General features: G+C 43.7%; 1 protein-coding gene across 12 annotated transcripts in view; it reads right to left on the minus strand.

Moving 5' to 3' along the window:
* arvcfb (ARVCF delta catenin family member b) overlaps positions 1–22991 on the minus strand; it is a 223693-nt gene that overhangs the window by 24496 nt on the left and 176206 nt on the right. For 9 of the 12 annotated variants that reach the window (XM_030418250.1, XM_030418243.1, XM_030418245.1 and 6 more), the window contains 2 exons: positions 22737–22754; positions 19997–20068 (listed from right to left, as the gene is read on the minus strand). The exons of 1 other annotated variant lie outside the window; for it this stretch is intronic. In XM_030418250.1, coding sequence (XP_030274110.1) covers positions 19997–20068; positions 22737–22754 — 90 coding nt within the window. The remainder of the gene's footprint in view (positions 1–19996; positions 20069–22736; positions 22755–22991) is intronic. 2 more of the 12 variants (XM_030418246.1, XM_030418244.1) reach the window with 1 other exon arrangement.

The following is a 22991-nucleotide window of genomic DNA, read 5'->3' on the forward strand; positions in this document are numbered from 1 at the left end:
ATTATGTTGTGGGAAACCACTGTGAAAATATGCTGCTTCACACAGGTTACACTGAAAACAAACAGTCTCCTGCAAATACAATTTGACCCATGTCTGGTTTAGTTGATTCTAAACACGCACATGTCCCCATCCTAAGCAGCAGGGAGAACATGTGATGGAGCCTTGCATTCCCTTTCCCTCCCCAGCCCTCCTGACAGACTTTGAGCCAAGCAGAGGAAAAACAGAGTGCACTGCCAGGCTGAAAAGGCCGTTCACCCCCCAGTCACCCCTTCAAACTGACAGGGTCCAGGAGTCAAAGCCTCATTTTCTCCTCTCATACCCGGTTGGCCTCTGCCGCAGATTGGCATCTCTATGGGCAGCCCCAGGGCACCACACATTAGCATACCCACATGGTGGTTTGGCCATCGTTTGCTGGAAGAGAAGCAGAAGGTGGCAACTGGCCCATCTCTTGGACAACTACCCATCAGCTCTGGCCACAAAGATGCCCCCGTGTGATTGGGGTGGTTAAACGGACGGGTGACTGAGTTGGGGAGAGAGACAACGAGTGGACAGAAAGTAAGCGATATGGCTGAAGGCACAAGGTAACCCCTCCTTCCCTTTCTTCCCCCATCTTTGCCATTTCACAACAGGGATCCTGCTCAAGCACGACCAAATGTCTGGTCTATCAAAGCTTGTTTCCTACCATTTAGCACAATAGGACCTCTTTCACAAGCTGCATTTGCAGTGACATGGGAGTACTTCCTCTTTCCTGCTCTGATAGGCCAGCAAACTCCTGCTGTGGGGGCTTTTAGTCCAGAGAGGACACATCAACACCGGTATCAAAAACATGCTGACAAGCTGACAGCAAAATGTCTGAAATGTCCAAGAACTCCTTTGACAAAGTCCATCGGAAATGCTCCATCTCTCCCGCTACAACCCCTGAACTCTGGACAGAAACACAGAGCCAGTGAGTCTCCCACTCTTGAGCCATAGTTGTATTAGGTTTTCTGTGGTTCGCTCAAGAATGTGCCTCGCAGCTATCCGGCCTCTCGGTAGATCAACAGCTGTAATGCTCTTGTTGTTTGTTTCCAGTGTTCCTCGGGCTAATATAATACTGTTTCAGGGCCTGAGGTGAAGGTGTTAGTTTATATTAGAATCTCTGTCAGGTGGTGATGTTATTTCCCACCGGATGAAAAACAAATTGACATGATATGTCACTTTTTGCGTTGTGTAAAGAAAAGCCTTTCATAACAATTTGCGTCGGTTCAACAAATGGCTTTCCAAGTTTATATTTCCTAACATTTAGACATAATCGCCACGCAGTACAGATTGCTTGGCTGTGCACACAGCCACACAGGGCACTTCTGAGGTACAAAGCTGTCTCTCTACTTTGTGCTGTGATCAAGTGCTTCTACATCCATGTTTAGCACAGACAATGCTGTGTATCATGGATCCAGGTGCCGCTTTGTAAGGCCAGTAATGTGCACTCAAATCTGAATTCTGATATGCATGACAGCACTTGAAAACAGCACCCAAACGCTTTAGAGTCTCGGGAAAATTTAAAAGCAAAGTTTATAATATGACAAAACTGAGACACAATTAGCACCCCTTCTCATCAAGTTGTTAATAGTATACTGTGTTCACATTATGTGATTGCTGATCACACTGTTTGGTAATGTTGGGAGTATTAATAGGTACATTACATAGGGGTGTCATAATTTAAATTCTAAATCCAAAATCGATTGAAGTGAGTTTTCAATTTTGATCATCCACCCAATAGTAGGATCAGTAATTTTCCAAGTATTTATTCTCTCTCCTCCATCACCTGCCTGTGCGCAAAAAAACAAACAACCAAAACATTCTAATTTACTTGTAGCCTGCAGTTGCACCTACAGGCACCTATCTTGTGTACTTGAATTCACTCTAACAGGGTTGCAGTTGTTTGGTTTAATTTCTTTTTCAATTGATTTGTTTGGAAAAAGAGATTGCTCAGGACAGACTTGAGAAACCTAACTTTGTAACAACTGAATTTCTACCTTTTGCTGTTAGTTTCTGAATCTGTGAAGAGTAACTCTGGAATCTATATTTTTGGAAAATATTATTTGAACTTGCCTAATACTGACCTGCAAAAAGTCACCAGGCTCTGAAAGCCAAATAATGCACACAATGTAAATGTCTAACGTGACTCTAATGTTGCTGTTAGCGGTAATTCAACACTAATGGATTAATTTAAGAGCTAATGACCATGCAAAGTATTTCTAATCCTCTCACAACCAACTCTGCAATCCTAAAGCTGTTGTTTGACGTCAGTTGAACAACATTATGCGTAATTCAGTGCTGAAATCACCTGTCTGTTTGCAACGATTAACAGAGTTTTGTTTGCGATTGACATTTAGTTGTTTGGTGTGTTTCTGTGTAATTCTCTGGTTTATCTGTAAAGTGTGTGGAACCACTGCCACCATGTTGAGTTCTCCGATGATGTGAACCCTTGCATGTTACAAACATGGCACAAACACTAACCTCAAACAGCCTCAAACACTAACCATGAAGCTGAACCTGCCAGACTACTCTGCATCCTCCACACTGCACTTGTCCAGACTATACTATTAAGTTGACTGCAGATGGAGAACAGATACAGCGCAGACTGCTGCTGTGCTCAGAACATACTTTTTTTCTGTCTTTCTTCTTTTCTTCCTTGCCTTCTCCCACCATCTTGCTTTTCTCCCTCCCTGCTACAACCTCTCAAATCTCCACCACAATCACAAAATGCGGCAGAAATATGCCAAACTGCTCTACCTTTTGATGCGGACAATACGTAGAGATGAGAGGGTGCTTGATGGTGGTACTGGAGTTTCTATGGCAACCCCTCTCCATCTCCACTAACAGATCTGTTGATTCGACGTCCATGCGAGACAGGAAAGCAAAAGCAAAGCAAGGAAAAGGATCACACTGCTTTGCAATCTACATATTACATAACGCAGCAACTTGGTCAAGATGCAAATGGTTCAGATGATCAGACGTGTTGAGGACAGCAAGCAAAACTGGCAGCCAGAGTAGCTTTAAATGCAGACCTTTTAAACCTTACCGAAAATTCCCATAACGCAACGGCAACTGGCCAAAATGTTAGCCTGAGGGCTGCAATTAGCAGCCAAGACCGGCTTGTGCTCCACGTATGTTTGTGTTAAGTAGCAACATCTCCCTCAGATGTGATGCTGCGGAGTGGAAACGCACGTGTATCTACTATTGAGCGTATTAGTGTGTATGACTGTGTGCGTGTGTGTGTGTGTGTGTGTGTGTGTGAAAGGGAGTATGTTTAAGCATCACCTTGAGTGCCTGCTGTCTTTACCGAGGCAAGTCACGTCCTCACCCAGACACAAACGGAACTAGAGAACTCAGGCAACAGCAAGAGCCTGCTAGAGAGAAACAGACAGAAGAGAAGAAAAAGATAGAGAGAGAAACAGATACAGATAAAAAGAGAGGGAGATAGGAGGAGCCCGCAGAGAAAAGCCGTGGGAGGGTGGCGGACAACGTTTCCTATTTCCTGTTCGGCAGTTTTAGTCTCTCACCTGAGCCTGAAAGGCTGAAAAACAAGCTTAAATTGTCAGGGCGGTGTTGTGCTTTCACCACAAATTCCAGCGTACAGTCAATACCCAACATGCTGCATCCACCTACATCTGACAGCGGGTTCAGTGGGAAATAGCGCAGCAATCAGATGAGAGGAAAAGGAGGAGGAGAAAGAAGGGAAGAACAGGGGGAATGAGAAGTAGAGAGGGGGTAGAGAGATACATGGAGGTGAGGTGGTAGGAATGAGAGAAGAGGCAAAAAGGGAAAGAGAGGACAAAGCAAGACTGTAAGAGGGGAGGAGAATGAAGAGGAGGGTAAAACAAGAGTGACAGAGGAGAAAAGGAAAGCGGGGAAGGAAAGGGATAATGTAGTGGATGATGGGAGAAGAGGAAAGGCGATGGATGGCTGGAGAGATCGAGGAAACAGTGACTTAAGTGTATTTGAGCTGTGAATGTTGTATTGTGGATGGGACAGCTGTCTGGTAAAGAGTCCAGAGAGATGCATGGATCAAGCCAGGGCAACAACAGAGCCATAAGAAGGGGGGTAATAATAAAAACCATCTACCATAAGAAAAAACTGATGCACTGCTGCGCAAGCTAAATGATGCACTCTGCAGTTTGGGACGGGGGTTTGGAGGATGGGTGTCCAGCCTTTCGGGAATAAGCCCAGATAATCCTGTGGACTGCTGGTGTGTGTGTGTGTATATGTGTGTGACGGGGGGTTAATAAGAGATAGGGCAGTGCCTGCAATGAGGACTGAAGATAGAGACTGAAGCAGATGTGAAGTAAGGGGGGTTATGGGCTGATTAGGGCCCGGGTCTGCAGTCCGGATGATGGAAAGGAATAAGGCTTAAACACACATATAACACACGCACACACACAGACTAGATTCACACTAATGTCTCGTAAATCTGTTAAAACCAGTAAAATTTTGGGTTTAAAGCTGCTGATAGCAGTAGTTAATAGGTGATGCTAATAATTAAAACCTCAACATGGAGCATAAGTACCAAAAAATGGTGCAGATTAAATGGTTAAATTGGTGTGCGTGCTAGCTACGACTCATGAAATCCACCAGCGGCAGTTGTCATTTCAGCTGGGAAAAGCAACTTTTGTCAGCGAGAAATGAGAAGCTTGCTATTGTGTACTGCTGTTCAAGGTCAAGGGCCCATTATTCAAATTAGTGACTACCGTCATCACTATAAACTGCAGATGTCCTGTGCGAGAACAGGTGTAACTACAGTAACTGAAAGGTGGAGGTTTCGAAACTGATCACATGACTTATAAACTGGTTTAGTGTTTGGTGTGAAATGTAAAGCCATCTCTAAACAACATGTAAAGTACTGCCAATGTGAACTGTGTGTGACATTCTATTTTTTTTGTTTCAGATAAAAAGAGACAGATCAAGGAACCAGTCTTATTTTGGTGGCTGGTCAAGAATGAGTACAATTGATAAATTGGTAATTGGTAAAGGGGAGTGTTTGGCCTCAGTGGAGGTATGCCCTCTACTGAGTACCATTCTAGCATTCTGAAAATGTGCTAATCATCTGTGGGACTTTGTTGTGTTTCTCACTGTGTCTTTGTTTTGTCTCTGAATGGTTTACTTTTATCCAGTCTCCCTGTGTTTTTGATAAGACTAAAAGCTCTCACCTGTGTTAATTTTTTAGTTTGTGCACCTGCGATCTGGGTACAGCATTTAAAGCTATCTATTTAAACAGCCACATACGCTATACTTACACCCACACAGGTGACACTTATTTTGCCTCATTAGACCTCTCTTTAAAACTCTGTGTACAGAACCAGCTGCCATTTCTCTGACTTCACTGTTGGTTTTGTTGCACATGTTGGGCGGGAACGACCTGCTAAATTCTTGTGTAAATGGAGTTTGCTGAAGTCAGATAATTCCCACCATACCTTTATACACATGACAAAGATCTGTGTGGGCGTGCAGGACTTTTAATTTGCTTTGGTTGTTCAGCTTATGCTTGAGTCAGTTTCGTAGCACCAGCAGAGGGTGAGTATTATAAGAGGCAATACATCGACGCCTTTATGCAACAAACTGAGAAAGAGGTGATGATTGTTGATTGACAAGCTAAGCACCTCAAAAAAGCAGGAGAAGACATGAGGATATGCACATGGTGTCTGGTTTTACTATTGGCTGTATTTCACCTTAAACTCAGACGTGAGCTCCACCCAGCTGGTGCACCACAGCCCGACCAGCACAACTCCTGTCTCCGGCTAGAGCCCTGCATCTTGGATGCGTGATGACGGCTGCGATGGTGTTTGACGGCGGAGGGATTTCCTGTGTCTGGGTGGGTGTCAGCACCCATCTCTCATTTAACTCTCCCTCTAGCCTCCCCAGCCCCCTCTTTGTGAAATGGCACGCTGAAGTGTGATGGATACTCTGGATTAACTTTCGCCTTGGAGGTTGACAGCCTATGCTTTCACACACACACACACACACAGCTGATACTGTGGTCAATTTTTCCCAGATGATTTTCTCTCTCTCTCTCTCTGCAACACCCTGACAAACAACACCACATCTAATAGCCATATAATACCACACTCATGGTCAGAGTTTGACGGAGCACTTATGTGCCTAAATGGGTTTGTGTGTGTGTGTGTGTGTGTGTAACTGTGTTTGTAGACAGCTGTATGAATTAGGATTTCAATGTGTGTGTGTGTGTGTGTGTGTCTGTGTGTGTGTGTGTGCATGTGTGTGTGCGCTTATAAGAGTCAAATGAAAGGCAGCGAGGATGAAATGAGCTGCCCCCGCCGGCTTAAATGAACCCATCGTCGAATCAAACGCACATTAAAATCCAAAATACTTGTGATTATAGACCAGTCAAACAGATTGGCTGTGGAAGCTGAAAAACTCACCACTGAGAAAGCGTTTCATGTCGTCCTCTTCCCACTCACTCTTCTTGCTCTCTCACATAAATAGAAGCTTATATCTTTCTCCTTAGACCGTTCATACCTCCCCTCCGTCTACTCATCTCTTTCACGGCTGCTGTATAGTCACAGGAATGTTGTTAGAGCACCAAAACCTTGGCCTTTCCATTCGTCTGTTTACTTGCGTGCAAGAAGTGCACACATTTTATGTCGCAGAGGATATAAGCGTCAGTTAAATCCCTATAATATGATCCAAAGTGTCAAGCTTGCCTCATGTAACTGGAACTCCCACTGATTTTATGCTCAGAGTAAAACCTCAGCAGAGGGACAGTCTGATTGGACGCCTGCCAGTGCCGAACACCTCTCTGCTCTGTCTGACCCCCTCTTTCGATTGTACACAAGGACAGCAGTCCTAAGGGTGCATTTAGGCGCTCCTGTTATCAACAGTCTAGACTGTTTACGACCAATATTTCATTTACTGTTTACCAGTACAGGACAGTGACAAATTCTGTAGTGGGGGGGGGCCTTTTTTCCTCCCCTCACTAAGCCTGTGTTGTAGCCTCAGCGATGGCAGTCAGCATGCCATTAATCTGCTTTTAATTAGATTAAAGCGTCTCTTGCAGAAACAGGAAGCATCGCTCTTGTGCCTCAAACGGGGCCAAAACAAAGGCTCCAATTGGCAAGTGAATCTCACTGCGCTGCCTCCTACTTCCCTGGACTCAGCCTTGTCTCATAATTATCACTTTGCTCCGACTGCTTAGGTCTGGGGATACAGGGGGAGATTGCTGGCTAGTGTTGATACCCAGCACTGTATAGAAACCCACAGAACCTCACAGGTGGAGAGAACTGATGGTGGGCACTGGGATTTCAGGGGCATGTGGAAAGTTTGAAGGATATGAGAAACAGCTGATTAATGCAGTCATAGTGGGTGGAAGTGCTGTGAAGTTTATGCACTGCCACAAAGGAAGTTCAGGGAATTAGAGGCGACCCACTATTCTTTGCCAAGCACAGGTGGATAACTGCTGCCATGCATCAACGCATACACAAACACACATACTAATCTGCGAGGACTTAATTCCACTAATGATGTGTAGAGCAGCCACTCTCCACCAGACCTCCTAGGAGTAGCATTATTATGCAAACCTCTTTGTATTTCCAACAAAACACAAGGTGGTCCCACTTAAATAAACCACTCGCTCCCCTCATTTGTTCTTTACTCCTCTTCGCCTTATTATCACTCCTTTTCATCACTGCCTATGTGAAACAGCTCATGAGAGGACGGCGGGGAGTTAGTGAGGGGAGGGGGGGGGTTGCAGTAGCTAAAATGTCAACTGCAAGCCGCTGGCTATTCACATAATTAGCCCCTTTTCTGTGTTGTGCTTAGTTTTATTATCAACAACAAAGCAGGGGAAGTGATTGGCGTGTGAGGAGTGTCAGGCCAGCTGAGCGGGCACAGTGGCCCTGCCAACAGCTGGTGTGGCGGAGCGGGATTCAGTTCTAGTCTCAGGTGAGATGGTGAGGGAGGGGTGAATGGAACATTTAGCATCTGAGGGCCCATGGCCATGTGACCTTTTTTTCTGAGCGCCAGTGTCTGTTTGCAGTTGATCCCGATGAGGAAAGAGCAAGCTGCAGGTGCCTGCGGTACAACACGGCTGCTTGAAGAAAAACCTTCACATTTTTGTTGCGGCTGCTCAGAATGGTTGAAAAATCTCTCAGCAATTCGGAAAGACTCGTGGTTGTCACTAGGGGTGCACCAATCCGATATTAAGATCGGATATCGGCCTCGATATTCACAAAACGGCTGGATCGGGGATCGGTAAAATGAACAGATCCACAGGCCGATACAGTTTTTTTTTTTTTCTCCGTCACAGCACATCCTACGTCATTCGTCAGCTTTAGTGTGTCGCATGCTGGAAGAGCACAAGTTGTTGACAGGCGCTATATAAATTAAGAGTATTATTATTATTATTATTATTATTATTATTAATGTTACACATGTTTACAATGTTCGGTAACTGTTTGATTATTTTGTCTTAGTTAGGAAAGTCTGGTGCCTTTAGTCCCTTTCACATGGTGGAACAGTTTATTATTAATTCGGTATCGGATCAGTATCGGGTATTGGCCGATACGCTCAGCCCAGGTATCGGTATCGGGATTGGATCGGAAAAAACTGGATCTGTGCATCTCTAGTTGACACCATTGTTTTTTTTTGTTTTTTTCATAAGTATTATAAAAGAGAAAGAAATTTACATTTGTTGGAGCAGATCTGCCATACAATGACTGTCGCTGGTGGGTGTTTTGCTTATATGATCCTACACATTGTAAGCTTGTTATTAGCTGTGTAGTCGGGCCTCTGCCACCATAGCGTTAGCTGAAGTAGATCAAAACCAATGTGCAGCATTTTTTTCTCTCACCACACAAGCGTTTTGATCCACATTCCCAAGTGCACTGTCAGCACTTTTGTGCTAAAACAGAAACTAACTTAGAACATGTCAGCGTACAGTATAAGGACACACCAGATATTTGTCTGTTAAAGACATACTTTAGAGACAAATTCATTGATTTGCATTATCTACACTCTGGCCATGGCAACAAATAGGTCCAGTGACTTAAAATACTAGTTCAAGCAATATGAAAAAATATTTGGGAAACAAAATACAAAATACTCAGGACAAACTGACTGTAGTGAATTTCAATTATTGGGATATTCAGGGTGATCATACATATCCTCACATCTGTGACTTGAAGAAGCTGTACAGCCTGCCTTATTGATTTGAGCCTACATCTTTGTAGTCCTAAATACTAAGCCTGTCACTGTGATTGAAGGCATGGCTTGACCACTGCAAAAAAACAAAACATAAAAAATGTTGAAAGGGATTTGTCAAAAAACATATGGCTTCTAAGCTTAAGAATGACAGGGAGATAAGTTGCCCACATGCTTGAGGAAGGTGTCTGCCTTGTGAACCAATAGCTTTTATTTCACTAAAAATGGATGTGTGCCTCTGGACTGGCAGACCGGGGTGGTGGTCCCCCTATTTAAAAAGGGGGACCGGAGGGTGTGTTCCAACTATCGGGGGATCACACTCCTCAGCCTCCCCGGGAAAGTCTATTCCAGGGTACTGGAGAGGAGAATTCGGCCGATAGTCGAACCTCGGATCCAGGAGGAACAATGCGGTTTTCGTCCTGGCCGTGGAACACTGGACCAGCTCTATACCCTCCGCAGGGTGCTCGAGGGTTCATGGGAGTTTGCCGAACCAGTCCACATGTGTTTTGTGGACTTGGAGAAGGCATTTGACCGTGTCCCTCGTGGCATACTGTGGGGGGTGCTCCGGGAGTACGGGGTCGGGGGCCCTCTGTTAAGGCCCCACACACCGCCCAGACGTCCAACTGCCTTATCCGACCACTCTCCGACCACTCCGTTGCCTCTTGTCTGACCCGTTCGGCAGAAAAGTTGCATTGAACACACCGCTTTGACGTGCTGCCTATGCCACAGTAGCGTGTACGTTCTGCGCTTGCGCGAGATGCAATAAGCGGGTGGCGCTTGTGTTGTGAGTTGTAAACGAGAACCTTATGCACGCAACTCTCTTTACTTTCGATCAAAACGAAACTTAACTATTTCCGATAAAAAACAGCTGCATACTAAACATGCAGCGAGGCATTACCAGACGAACAAGAATTAATTCGTCCTGAACGGACATAACAACTAGTTTGGTGCCACTACTGCAAAACATGATAACGGGGAATAACGGAACGGAGTGCATAGAAAAACAAAGCGCACACAGCATTCCGTCCCTCCCACACACCGCGCTGATTCGCCAGCACACTGCCAATCAGAACCGCCATTCAGCTGGCACACAACCAATCAGAGGATCCAATGGCTCACACGTCCGACGGCCCTCCTCCTCAGACTTCGCATGCTCAGTCGGATCCGACAACGTCCGCGCGGCTCCGAAAGCTTCCGACGCAGCTGAACACACCAAACATATTTGTTCCCGACCTCGTCCGAGCCTCTCCAAACGCTTCAGACGTCCAACGGTTGGGCTGGTGTGTTCCTGCCTTTAAGGGCCGTACAGTCCCTGTACTGCCGGAGCAGGAGCTTGGTTCGCATTGCCGGCAGTAAGTCAGACCTGTTCCCAGTGCATGTTGGACTCCGGCAGGGCTGCCCTTTGTCACCGGTTCTGTTCATTACTTTTATGGACAGAATTTCTAGGTGCAGCCACGGGCCGGAGGGGATCTGGTTCGGGAGCCAATGGATCTCATCTGTGCTTTTCGCGGATGATGTGGTCTTGTTGGCTCCTTCCAGCCGGGACCTCCAGCATGTCCTGGGGCGGTTTGCAGCCGAGTGTGAAGCGGCTGGGATGAGAATCAGCACCTCCAAATCCGAGGCCATGGTTCTCGACCGGAAAAAGGTGGCCTGCTCCCTCCAGGTGGGAGGAGAGTTCCTGCCTCAAGTGGAGGAGTTTAAGTATCTTGGGGTCTTGTTCACGAGTGAGGGAAGGATGGAGCGTGAGATTGACAGACGGATCGGTGCAGCGGTCGCAGTAATGCGATCTTTGTATCGGTCCGTCGTGGTGAAGAGAGAGCTGAGCCGAAAGGCGAAGCTCTCGATTTACCAGTCAATCTACGTTCCGACCCTCACCTATGGCCATGAACTTTGGGTCATGACCGAAAGAATAAGATCCCGGATACAAGCGGCCGAAATGAGTTTCCTCCGCAGGGTGGCAGGGCGCTCCCTTAGAGATAGGGTGAAGAGCTCTGTCACCCGGGAGGAGCTCAGAGTAGAGCCGCTGCTCCTCCACATCGAGAGGAGCCAGCTGAGGTGGCTTGGGCATCTGTTTCGGATGCCCCCGGGACGCCTCCCTCGGGAGGTGTTCCTGGCATGTCCCTCCGGGAGGAGACCCCGAGGAAGACCCAGGACACGCTGGTGTGACTATGTCGCCCAGCTGGCCTGGGAACGCCTTGGGGTCCTCCCGGAAGAGCTGGAGGCAGTATCCGGGGAGAGGGAAGTCTGGGTGTCCCTGCTCAGGCAGCTGCCCCCGCAACCCGGCCCCGGATAAGCGGATGAAAATGGATGGATGGATGGATGGATGTGGACTAGAAAAGAAGTGATTCCAGTATGTTTTTGTGCTATTTTAAGGGTTTTAGGTACTAATCTAAAATATAGGTCATTGTGCTGTCTCATTCAACAGCTGCTACAAGTGCAGTTAATGCCTCGTGTACAACACCAAGTTCCTTCCACTTGATCTTTTTCAAAAGACTATCTACACACGGAGTAAGTGTTAAATATAACATCTGAGCACTGACTCACATACATCAATTATCTATTGCTGCCACTCCTTTGCAAAGTTGTTCACTGCAGGAAACTGTAATTACACACAAACAGTTTGAGTGGAAATTCCAGAGGAGCTAGATTATATCTGACGCTTTGGTTCTAGGTTTTTGTTTATATTTATGTATTCCTTATCTAACTAGGAAGCCTCCTGGGATACCATTCCTCTTTTTGGATTTTGTTTGTCTGCATCCAATTTAGCTTTACCTCTCCATCTGAAGGTTATGGCAAAAAAATTAAGCAGCGATATAAAACTAATTAGTCACTCCTCACACCTCGTGATACACTGGCCTCCTTTACTCAGAGGAGGGTAGAGTTCTCTCTAGACGTGACAGCATCCAGTCTTACAAAGACCGCAGAGACGATGTATAGAGACGACTGTATACTCATCATAAGGAGGGTGCAATGCCGAAGGAGATGTCAGGACTGAGACCACAGAGAGACAGAGGGTAATATACTGCAAGGTGCCAGACAGTCTGGATCCAACCTCGTGTGGAGTGGAGACTATGTGTCAAAGATGGCAGAGAAGCTGAGAGCGAGAGAGTATGTGTGAAAGCCCATGAGCATGTGTCTCTACAAGTGTTATATGTTTATATGCCTGCTCTTAGTTTGTGTTGACACATTTTGCGTGTGACAGTCCATCTCTGCGTGTCCCAGTGCAGACGATCATGAGGTAGCAATCGTCATTTGGGGTCTCACTTCGCTGTGAAAAGTGACGGGGGAGAGTGAGGGGAGAGGACCGGGGAGGAGGGATGCAACCGGAGCAAGTGAGCGGCGTGTTTGTTCTGAACAAAAGGGTACGTGATTCACCAACAGGCTGCAAGCTAGCAAGAACTCAGCGAGGCCAGGAGTCAGCGCTCACTGAATGGGTGTTAAATTCCACAGCAATGAAAACGGAGAGCGTCTATATGAGACCTCTGCCTGGAATTTGGGATGGAGAGTAAATGATTCATGATATTCAGCTTTAACTTGGGATGTAAAGCAGACACAGAACGGGCCAAAACCTTCCCTTCCATCCCGACTGTTCTACCCTGAAGCGGACTTGGCAGCAGTTAACAATGCGAGGATGCTTTATCTTAAAAAAATGGATTCTTCTTGAACATATTTACTCACTGCGACAGGACGTTCATCATGCCTCTGGGCAAGACGGTTGTTTTTTTCTTACTGCAGTTTACAAACCATAGAGATATCGTGGGGAGAAATAGAACAATCAGATTCATGCCACAGAGCCATAAAGTCAAACATTTCTCCTCCATGTGAGGCGACAACAGCAGAGATGGAAAATGAAAGCGAGGCTCCGTTTTCCCTTAATTCAATTGAGCCCCTGACTTTTTCCGACTTCAAGAGCTGAGACGCATCAGAGACTGAGATGACTCCGATAGCAAACAAGTCAGCGTTCATTAGACTACAAATGGAGATCTCCAGTGGGATGATATCAAAGAGGGTTACACAATGCAATACATAACAGCTTGCACTAGTGTTGTTTGTCAATGCTAAGACCTCTCCACAAATTAAATGCTCAGCTTGCAAGACAACGCAGCGAGACGCGTTATACAGTTGTCATCTTGGTAAACACTGCTGTTTTCTCAATTGCTCGGTGTGCGTTCGTGAGGCGAGGGGAGTGCAATAAATCTCCCAGGGATGGAGAGAGCACTGAAGTGGCAGAGAGCAGGAGAAAGGAGAATTAGTAAGAGAGGAAGAAAGAAAAAGAGTAAGAGCAAGAGGGCAGGCTCATGAAAAGCACTGAGGCTTTTCAAATACAAGGCCTTTATTGCTTAGTCAAATTACCCTTATAGTCAGATATGACTAATTAGCTCCATATAATGCAGTTGTGATCAATCAGCCTCACTGGAAACTACAAGCAGGTTGGAAAAGATTCATCATACTGACAATAAGCTCTGCCAGAGGAAGTGTGGAGTGTGGTTCAAAGTGTCCAATTAGTTTCTCAGATTAAAAACATACTACTGAGAAACTAGTGGCCAAGGGGTAAAATGCAGAAGGCAATATGGAGTTCACTGAATTTTTTTAAGTTGGCAATGCACACGTACTTTTGATTGACATCACTATAATGCGGCACTCAAAGATATGTTGATTTTTATTTTAGCCATGCTAGCAGAAAGACTCTGGGGATGGCTCAGTTGACTGAGGCGGTCAGTCAGTCCACAACTCCGGTCCAGACTGAAGTATTTCAACAACTATTGGATGGATTCACATGGAATTTTGTACCGACGTTTGCGGATCTTTAAAAGACTTGGGGATCCTCTGACGTTTTCTCAAGCACCACCGCTACCGGATCGACTTTGATGATATTCGACGCACACATTCATGTTCTCGTCAGGATGAATTTTAGTAACTTTGGTGAGCCACAGACTTTTCAGTTTTCAGTAACAGGATACGGTAAAAAATGTTGTACTGAGTTTTGTGTTACTGTCCGATCGTTAAGTGTATGGCTAACTAAGTGAACTGTATTTCGAGTAAACTTAAGCTGTACTTAAAATCGTAAACATTTAGATAGATAGATAGATAGATAGATAGATAGATAGACAGACAGACAGACAGACAGACAGATAGACAGATAGATAGATAGACAGACAGACAGACAGACAGACAGACAGACAGACAGATAGATAGATATGTGCAGGTATAATTGCAGACACATGTAAAGGAGTCGTGTTTACAGTAAGACAACAAATAGTCATCTTAACACACCTGAAACACCTTTTACCAGCTGATCGGTCTGTATGAACATCTACAAACAAATGCCAAAGCCCAACTGCCTCACCTGTCAAGGTCGAATAATTCCTGTCCTAGCTTTACCGGGATCCGGGCACTCACACCCATTTGCTTCGGTTACTGGAGCTCATTGAAAACACACTCACATGCTCAGAGAGGACATGAGGCTCTTTCCGCTCTCCTGCGTCGTGACACTGCTCTGACAATACAGTGAAGAGAGACGAACACAAGAGAGAACAGTTGAAGACGGGAGGGAAGGAAGAGATGAAGGTTGAATAAAAAGTAATACGCTAATTCATTTGAGGCACCGTGTTCCTCCCAGGACAGCCAATAGCAGTTTCTTTATTCTCTCAACCAGCTCCTCAGGTTGCAAGAAAAGGGGAAATCTGTAATATTTAATTTTTAACTCAAGCTTTTATTAACCCTTCAGAGAAAAGAGGGACACGCAGTCATCACACATCACACCTTCACCTCTTTCCCCCTCCTCCCTCCCTTGACCTGGCCTTCAATTAACTGCTAGGAAAATGTTTCATCATCTCAGCGGCTGCTGCACTCACTCTTTAATGAAAAGCGTCTTTTCACACCCCTTAATTACTTTTGTGACAGCCACCCCTCTCTAATTGTCTGCCTCCGTTCTGGACAGAAAGAAAAATGTGCCACCAGTAACTTAGGACTTCTCCAGTGATGTATGTGCCTGCAACAGGTCCCCTTTCTGGTGCAACAACATGGACTAAATAACTCTCTTAATCAATTAGGGAGGACCAAGTGGCCCCTAAATCAAGTAGGAGGATGAATCACATTAACTGAGACACTGGCCAGACAAGTGGAGACAACACAGCAGTGATTATTTTCGATGGAATCAACAAGAGTTTTTAATAAGCGCAGAGGAGCAGGAAATTATGTTTGGCTGATAATGAATAGAGTTGTCAAATCTTTTAACCCATGTGTGTCTTGATTTTTGTATGTGTACATCAACAATTCAATCTTGTTTTTTCGGTTCCGTCTAACATTAGCACTACTTGGTAAAGGTTAGTGAGGGACAGAACAGTCATGGCAACAATTTTGCATTTGGTGGGGAATGTTGGAACAGTCTAGAAGCTTTGCAGTGGTATTACAATGTAACACTATTTCACTTTTGCTTTCGAGAGAGGATTTTCATTATCCTTAACCTGAATTACCCTGCCAAGACATTATTTTTTAACTCTCAACAATGAAGTGAAGTTTACTTAAAGTGTGTATCTATACAAATTCAAGTTTTGTCTTTATGAGGCTGCAAAACATATCTAAATTATGTAATCATTTTTCATATTTCTGGTTTTCAAAGGGCAGTTTTATTGACCCATCTTTATTTTGAATGAGAACAGGTTAAAACAGAATGCTGCACCGATAAATATACTAATAATAACAATAAATTTAATTAAATTAAATGTGTAAGGGGTCACTCGTAGTGACAAACCCTCTGCAGTGCCCTCAGGTCTGTGGGGCATTGTAGCATCTTTCAGCTCATTGTTTTGGTTTTACAGCCCTCAGGTGTACTGTTCTGGTTCAGTTGCACTTTACTAATTAGCTTCACTTCACAGTCACGGTAGGCAGGCTTTACCAGACGTCAAAGAGACAAGCTTAGAGTTTAAAGTAAAGCGAATATTCGACTTAAGATTCATCATGTCTCCAATAACACAACTCCAAACGAATGCTAATATTGCTCTGTGTCTGTCGGATGGGTAAAAAAGCAAGTGTTGCCTGTTTGTTCTCCATAACACCTTTATAAGTTTGTTGTGTTTACAGCTTAATCCTCTGTCCTCATGTGGCAAAACAATCTCTGAACAAAGAAATAAGGATATTCATAACAATTAAACCACCGACTTTAGCCTTCAAAGCATGTATCAAACTGTATTCAAGACTGTTGTGAGACTAAAAATACCCACCAGGCCTGTTTCTCCTGTCTTGTTCTTCCTCTCTCACTTCTCCTTTTCCCGCACACACATCCACACAAAAACAAAAAGATTAATCATTGCCCACTGCAGGTCCAGCCTGGTCCTGACCTCTCTCTGTCTGACATCAGATCAGGACCGGGATACACATGTAATCTCCCATATCTCTCTTAGCCATCGCCACCGAATAAGAGCTGCTGTCTCTGCAAACTTGCCACAGATGACCAGGGGATGTGGTGGTGACCGAGGGTGGAGTATGTGCTTGCACACAAATATAGATTTTCATAGACAAACAAACAAGGCACCCAGATGACTGTTGCGGTAATGTTCTCATCTGCACTTTCACCCTGATGTTTCCCGAAGAAGAGAAAAGTGATGCATGTGCTTTAAGAGTCAATGTGAGTTTTGTTATCATGATAAACCTTGTTATTCATGCATCCTCACTTGTAATTCGCCTGTGTGTTGAGCTAATAAACGTCAACCATGATTTGTCTGTCTGCGGGCAAGAAAACGCAGAGCGCTCTCTCTAAACGTGAACCCCACACACACATTTCAGCTGTGCATGACATTTAGGACTATAACGATAATTGCTTTCTCTGGATTCAAAACTCCGAAGGGTGTTGTTAGCACATTGTGTAATGTAATCGCACCACAATTGTAACCGCTATAGATCCACAGTTGCAGCATGCCAGCTTGGCTTTTACCCATGAAAACCCAGTGAGTGGAAAATATTAATTATCATCCATGGAGCTTGTGTGCTTCCCCTTACTTTAGGAGTGATACAAAAAAAAGCAAAATCGGCTTAACTTGGAAAAGCACAGCAATTAATTGTGATCTAGTTTAATGAGAGCCCATTTTGCCATGTTAATGTGGCTAATTAACAGTCAAACAGGAAGTGGTATTGACTTTGAGTGCCTGACACTACATTGATGAAGGTGCTGATGTGTAAATACCACATAAGGGTGTGTAACAAGCGCTGGCGAATTCCAGAGACACCACTAGGCAGATGGACAATTCTTGCATAATGCCTCTCTTTCCAGAGAGGCATTATGCGGGCTAAAACACAAATACTCATTCTGTTAGCATCCGGATGCACTGATGTGTGTGCTGCATACTAATTTGCCTTTATGACTGTTACAACTGCCTGTCAGTGCCAAAAAGCAAAGACAGAATGACTGCACATACACACAGTTAGTCACACATGACTGCTGTAACCAGTTGTTGAGTTTGAGGACAGAGCTGTACTCTTAAAGGATAGGTTCACCCAAAAAAGTGTGAGCACACGTCTGTGTGTCTAGGCTGTAAATAAAATCTTTTTAAATCAATTTGAGATCTCAAGGCTTCCAGAGACTTTGATTATGGTGGACAAGCTTTATTGAGCCAATTTATATTAATATACATTTTTGTTTGAGTTATTTTTTATATTTTAGTCTCCATCCACTTCAGATTTTAGAAAAGCTCTGAAGTTCCAGAAATGTCCCCTGACTTTCTATTGGCATAAGGGTGAGTAGATAATGCTCATTTTTGGTTGAGCTTGTCAATTATAACCTCCACATGGTGAGCTTGCATGGGGAGAGGGAGAGGAGGGGAAAAGAGAGGAGCAACTGTTCTTTCAATATGGTCAATAAAAGCACACTTCCTTGAACTCCATGCCCCAGCAGCAGCACATTGAACTTTTCAAATAACAGCAAATCACCTCTTTCTGTAAAGCTGTTTGTGTTGCTAACATACAATTTCTGCAAAACTGTGAACCCAATGCTGCAGATACTGCACTATGACTTGCAGGCTTTGTTTCAGTTTGAAATGTAACACTGTATGCCGTGAGGTGATAGAAACTGGTCAGCTATCATCAGGATTTCTATTTCGTTTATATCGAGGTAGCTGTGCTTAATCTTTCCGAGAGGGCTAACCCAAATTCATTTAGCATTTTGCAACATTAATTTGCTTTTTAATTAGGGGAAAGTTCTCTAATGTTTGTATGGTAAATAAAAATCCAATGCCAGCAGCTGTTTAGCTTAGCTTAGCATTAAACAGAGGCAAACAGCAAGTCTGGCTTTGCCCAAAGGAGAAAAAAGACTGCTAACCAGCTCCCTTTAAAATTCACTTATTCAAATATTATTTCTTGGTTGTTTAATCTGGACAAAAACTGAAGTGCAAAAATAATAATTTGCTATTTTATGAGATCTTATATGCCGAACTATCTGTTCTATCTTCTATCTTTCTCCCGATTTTGACAGCCCTTAGTCTTCTCCTACACACCTGTCGATCTTCAGGTGTGCAAAAGCTGACGCAGATTTTTTTATTTTTTTTTTTCATATATATTTTTGGTGTTGAGTAGAAAACACTTGAACATAACGCTTTGGTGCCCAAAAACCACATTAGTTTTCTCATGTCTTTTCTTGCTGCACTTCTATTCACCCCTTGAATGCTCTGTTAGTGCCTGTGCTTTCCAAAAGCAGAGTCTGCTGTAATTGGTCAGCCCTCACAAGCCTAAGCCGGCACAGCCTGCTTTGTTTCATATCAGTTCTGCACATGTGTATGCTGGGGACGTGGCTGAGGGTGGTGACAACATAGTTGCGACATCACAACCTTACGGATGTCCTGTTGGCTAGTTTCAAGGCACAGATTCTGAACGCAAGCTGAGAATTGAGCGATTGATACTTTCATAGTATTTGGCACCCAGTTCTACTTTCTGTTCAATAAAGACAGGGAATCTCCCTTTCTACAATATGGTACTACATTTTCTTCATTATGTAACTCATTGATTGATCATTTGGTCTTATAAAATGTTTCTGAAGCTCAAAGTGACATCCCAAAATGTCTTGTTTTGTTCGACCAGCAATCTTAAACCCAAAAACGTCCAATTTTCAATTCTACAAAACAGAGAAAATCAAAAAATCCTTTCAAATGAAAAGCTGCAACCAAAAAAAAACTGATGTTTCTGCTAAAGAGCTGACTCAAATGGTTAACTGATTATCAAAATAGTAGCCGATGTTCTGTCCATCGACTACTCAATTAAATCGACCACTTGTTTCAGCACTATTGTCGATATTAAATGACTGCAGTGATAGAAGACTCCACGCAGTAGTCATCAATTGATCATAGCACATTACAATGCACCAGATAAAACAATGTATGCCCATTAACTACAAGCGTGACAGAGCTCAGTATAACAATATAACAGGCCGTCTTTGTATCGCCATTTGTATTCCAGTGCAATGCTGCAGTATTAAACAAAAAGACGGCTCACAGAGTAGATGCTCTCACACACTGCCAACATCGACAGTCACAGTGAAAGCACAAAACCATCAAACAATACTAAATTAAAAGACTGCTTCATCCTCCATCAAAGGCTTCCCAGACTTTGGGCAACCAACACATCTGACCTGCCTCCAACCAAACGAATTACCCGCGTCTTCACCAGCGTTTATGCCCAAGATCTTACTCATTTCCTCTCTGTCTCCTCCCGCAGCGTGACATCTAAATTAAGCTTGTCATTTTCAGACTCCATTTCCTCACTCAGGAGGGAAAGTGTTAACCGATGGATGTCTAGATTGACAGACGAGGCCTACCTTTTGACGGCTCTGCACGCTTGGGCAGATCCAATGTGTCGTAGTTTTTGTCGTTCTCACCGTTTTTTCTGCCTGGATAGAAGAGACAGGAGGGAAGACGATGTCAGTGTCATATCCTGAGGCAACTGGAATATAAAAGTCAATGTTGGTGACACCAGTGTTAGACCGATATGGGTTTCAAATGGGTTTGGCTCATTTGCTCTTCTGTCTTTAAATCGAATCATTTTCCTATTGTTTTATTATCAGTGATTTATTTTCATGGTAAAAAACAAACCTCTCCATTTGAACTGACATAGCGGTCTAATCAAGGTCTACAGCACAAAGAGAAATCCACAAAGAGCATGGAGGTTTGCATTTATACACAGTACAGAGAGCTAGAAGCGTGATGTGTTCAAACACACACATAGATTCCACACTGCCTGCTGTTGACTACAGATAGAACACCAGTGTCTTCACAAAGATGAACTGGCATATATACGAGAAACTGTATGAGCACAAGACCACAAACAGGCACATGTATGACTGTACACACCTTCTTTCCACTATTACATGCCTACACGTTCCCACTGTAATAGCAGTAATTCCTAAGGGGGCTTGAATAATGCAGTGGAGGAAGGGAAATGGAGAAGAAGGGGTGAGGGCGACTGCAGCTCATCCGGCTAATGGTCATCTTACATGCACATGGACATGCCCATGGGAAAGTACAGAGAAATAGAGACAGAAAAAAAAGATTCCTCAACTAGATGGAAGTGAAATGTACGGAGTGGGGACTTCACAAAACACATCCATACATTTAAGTTGCCTAAATCAATGTTCAAGGATACTGTTTTTGAATGTGAAACAGGTTATCAGATGGTTGATGCTGTCTTCCTCCAATATACAAACACATATACATGATCTACATTCTGATAATTGTGAGAATCTTAATCCTGAATTATTAGTTATTATCATGAATTATCATGATTTATTCTAATCTGCATCAGTAGAACATTTACTTTGCAAATTTTTGAGCTGGGCCTCAGTGGGCAGATTCATTAACCCATCATCAAAAACGGCTTTTAAACATCAAGGAGTTACCATCACCCCGATATTTACAAATGTGAATGATATTGGAAACAGTGGCACAGAGAAAGGAATGAGAAGGAGGCTGTTGTTCTCTGTATGTTAAAAAAAAACGTACAAAGTACAAAAAGGAGAGGTTATCTGCATGTCGTGATATTATCAATGGCCAAAAGTTTGCTTGTCTTAACATAAGAAACACCAACTTGAATTTTTAATTATCCAGTCTGGGTGGATACAAAATGCTTGGGTTTTTAGTTAAATTTGCCATAGAAACACTATAGTCCTTCTCCCTTAAGCTATTTGCTAACTCTATTTTGGGATAAGAGTAGATGGATATTGGACACCAACAATACTATCAGAAATTACCTCCAATGAATGGTTTGACATTTTGGGAAATAAACACTTCTCACTACTCACTTTCTTGCTGAGAGTACCTGCAGCTGATAATATCAATATCGCCCCCATGTTGCTGTACACTTCATATAAAATTACAGCCAGGAAGTGATTAGCTCAGGTTAGCGTCAATACTGGAGGCAGGAAGACACAGCTAGCACTGTTCTGTATTAAGGTATCAAAACCTGCCCACCACCACCTCACTCATCAACACATTGTAAAAGGGGCTCTGTGGAGCACCTGTATCGTGCTGGATGTTAGCAGACTTCATTTCTGAGATAACATTATCTACTGTTGCTCTCTGTCAGTGGAGAGGCACTGAGACGAGGCACTCTAAACATCCTTTGGACCGTCACGGGAAATCAGACCCAAGTCCTTTGCGGGAAACCCACAGTTTAGTAGTATCAATCGTCTTATCTCACTTTCTGAATTATGAATCACTACTGAATAAGAGAATTTCCCAAAATGTCAAACTGTTCCTTAAAAGCCTTTCCAAATAGTGAATTTAGCCATTTATTGTGTAAAAGAATGACAACCTTTACATTTTTGCAGGAGAAGCTCTTCATTTTTAAAGTAAGCGATTCATGGCACAAAAACGTACATATTGTCATCTGCGATACAAATCTTTTTCAGCCGTAAATAATCCATATCATTCAAAGCCTCTATATACAAACACCCACACACGCACACAAACAAACACACAGAGGAACCGTGTCTGCAGCAGAGCTTGACATTTATGCTTACGTACAACACAAAGGGGGTGAAGGTCTCATGTTAGATATAGCAGTTATTCATTGGTGTGGGAGTTAGTTTCATCCAAAGTCAATAAGACAGCAGAACTCATCAGATTTTCGGGATGGATATAAGGTTTTGATTTTCTTTATTACATCTATGACTCAATTGATTAGTCAAGCTCTACTTTCCACCCATCCAACAGACACTGCAATAGACTTACCTCTTTGACCAGGAGCCGTTTAACCTTTACCTTTCACATATATAAGGACCAAGAAACGACTAATTCTAACATAATGTGAAGGTTGTGTGCAGTGGAGTCTACGATACTGAGTGCAAAGTTGGGTAGGTATGGTGAAGAAATGCATGTGGAATGAGTGAAAACATCCCAAATTTTTGAAGTTCTTGGAACTTTGTCAGGTTTTTGGAGGACATCCAAAACTACTTCTAACTATATTCTACAGCCAGGGGGAAGGAGGATGAAGAGGAGGAGGGAAAGGAGGGGGAGGAGGGGGAGGACTGAAGTGAGAAGGGTTGAAGGGGAGACACTCACCTTGATTAAACCATTCCTCTATAGTTAGCCAAGGAAGCAGCAGCATTGCCAAAAAACACAAAGCAGGGAGAAGAGAGAAGAGGCATGGTGAAAAAGACGTGTGTGAGTGTCAAGGAGCTGTGCAACAGATTTTCTCAAAAAAAAAAAAAAAAAAAAGAAGTCATCTTTTACTGGATAGGAATAGTGAAAGAGTGAAGGAGAAGGAGCGAAAAGGCCAAAAACAGAGAAAGAAGGGCACAGAGTGAAAGAGGAAAG

Source organism: Sparus aurata, chromosome 5 (assembly GCF_900880675.1).
Source record: "Sparus aurata chromosome 5, fSpaAur1.1, whole genome shotgun sequence".
Taxonomy (NCBI): domain Eukaryota; kingdom Metazoa; phylum Chordata; class Actinopteri; order Spariformes; family Sparidae; genus Sparus; species Sparus aurata.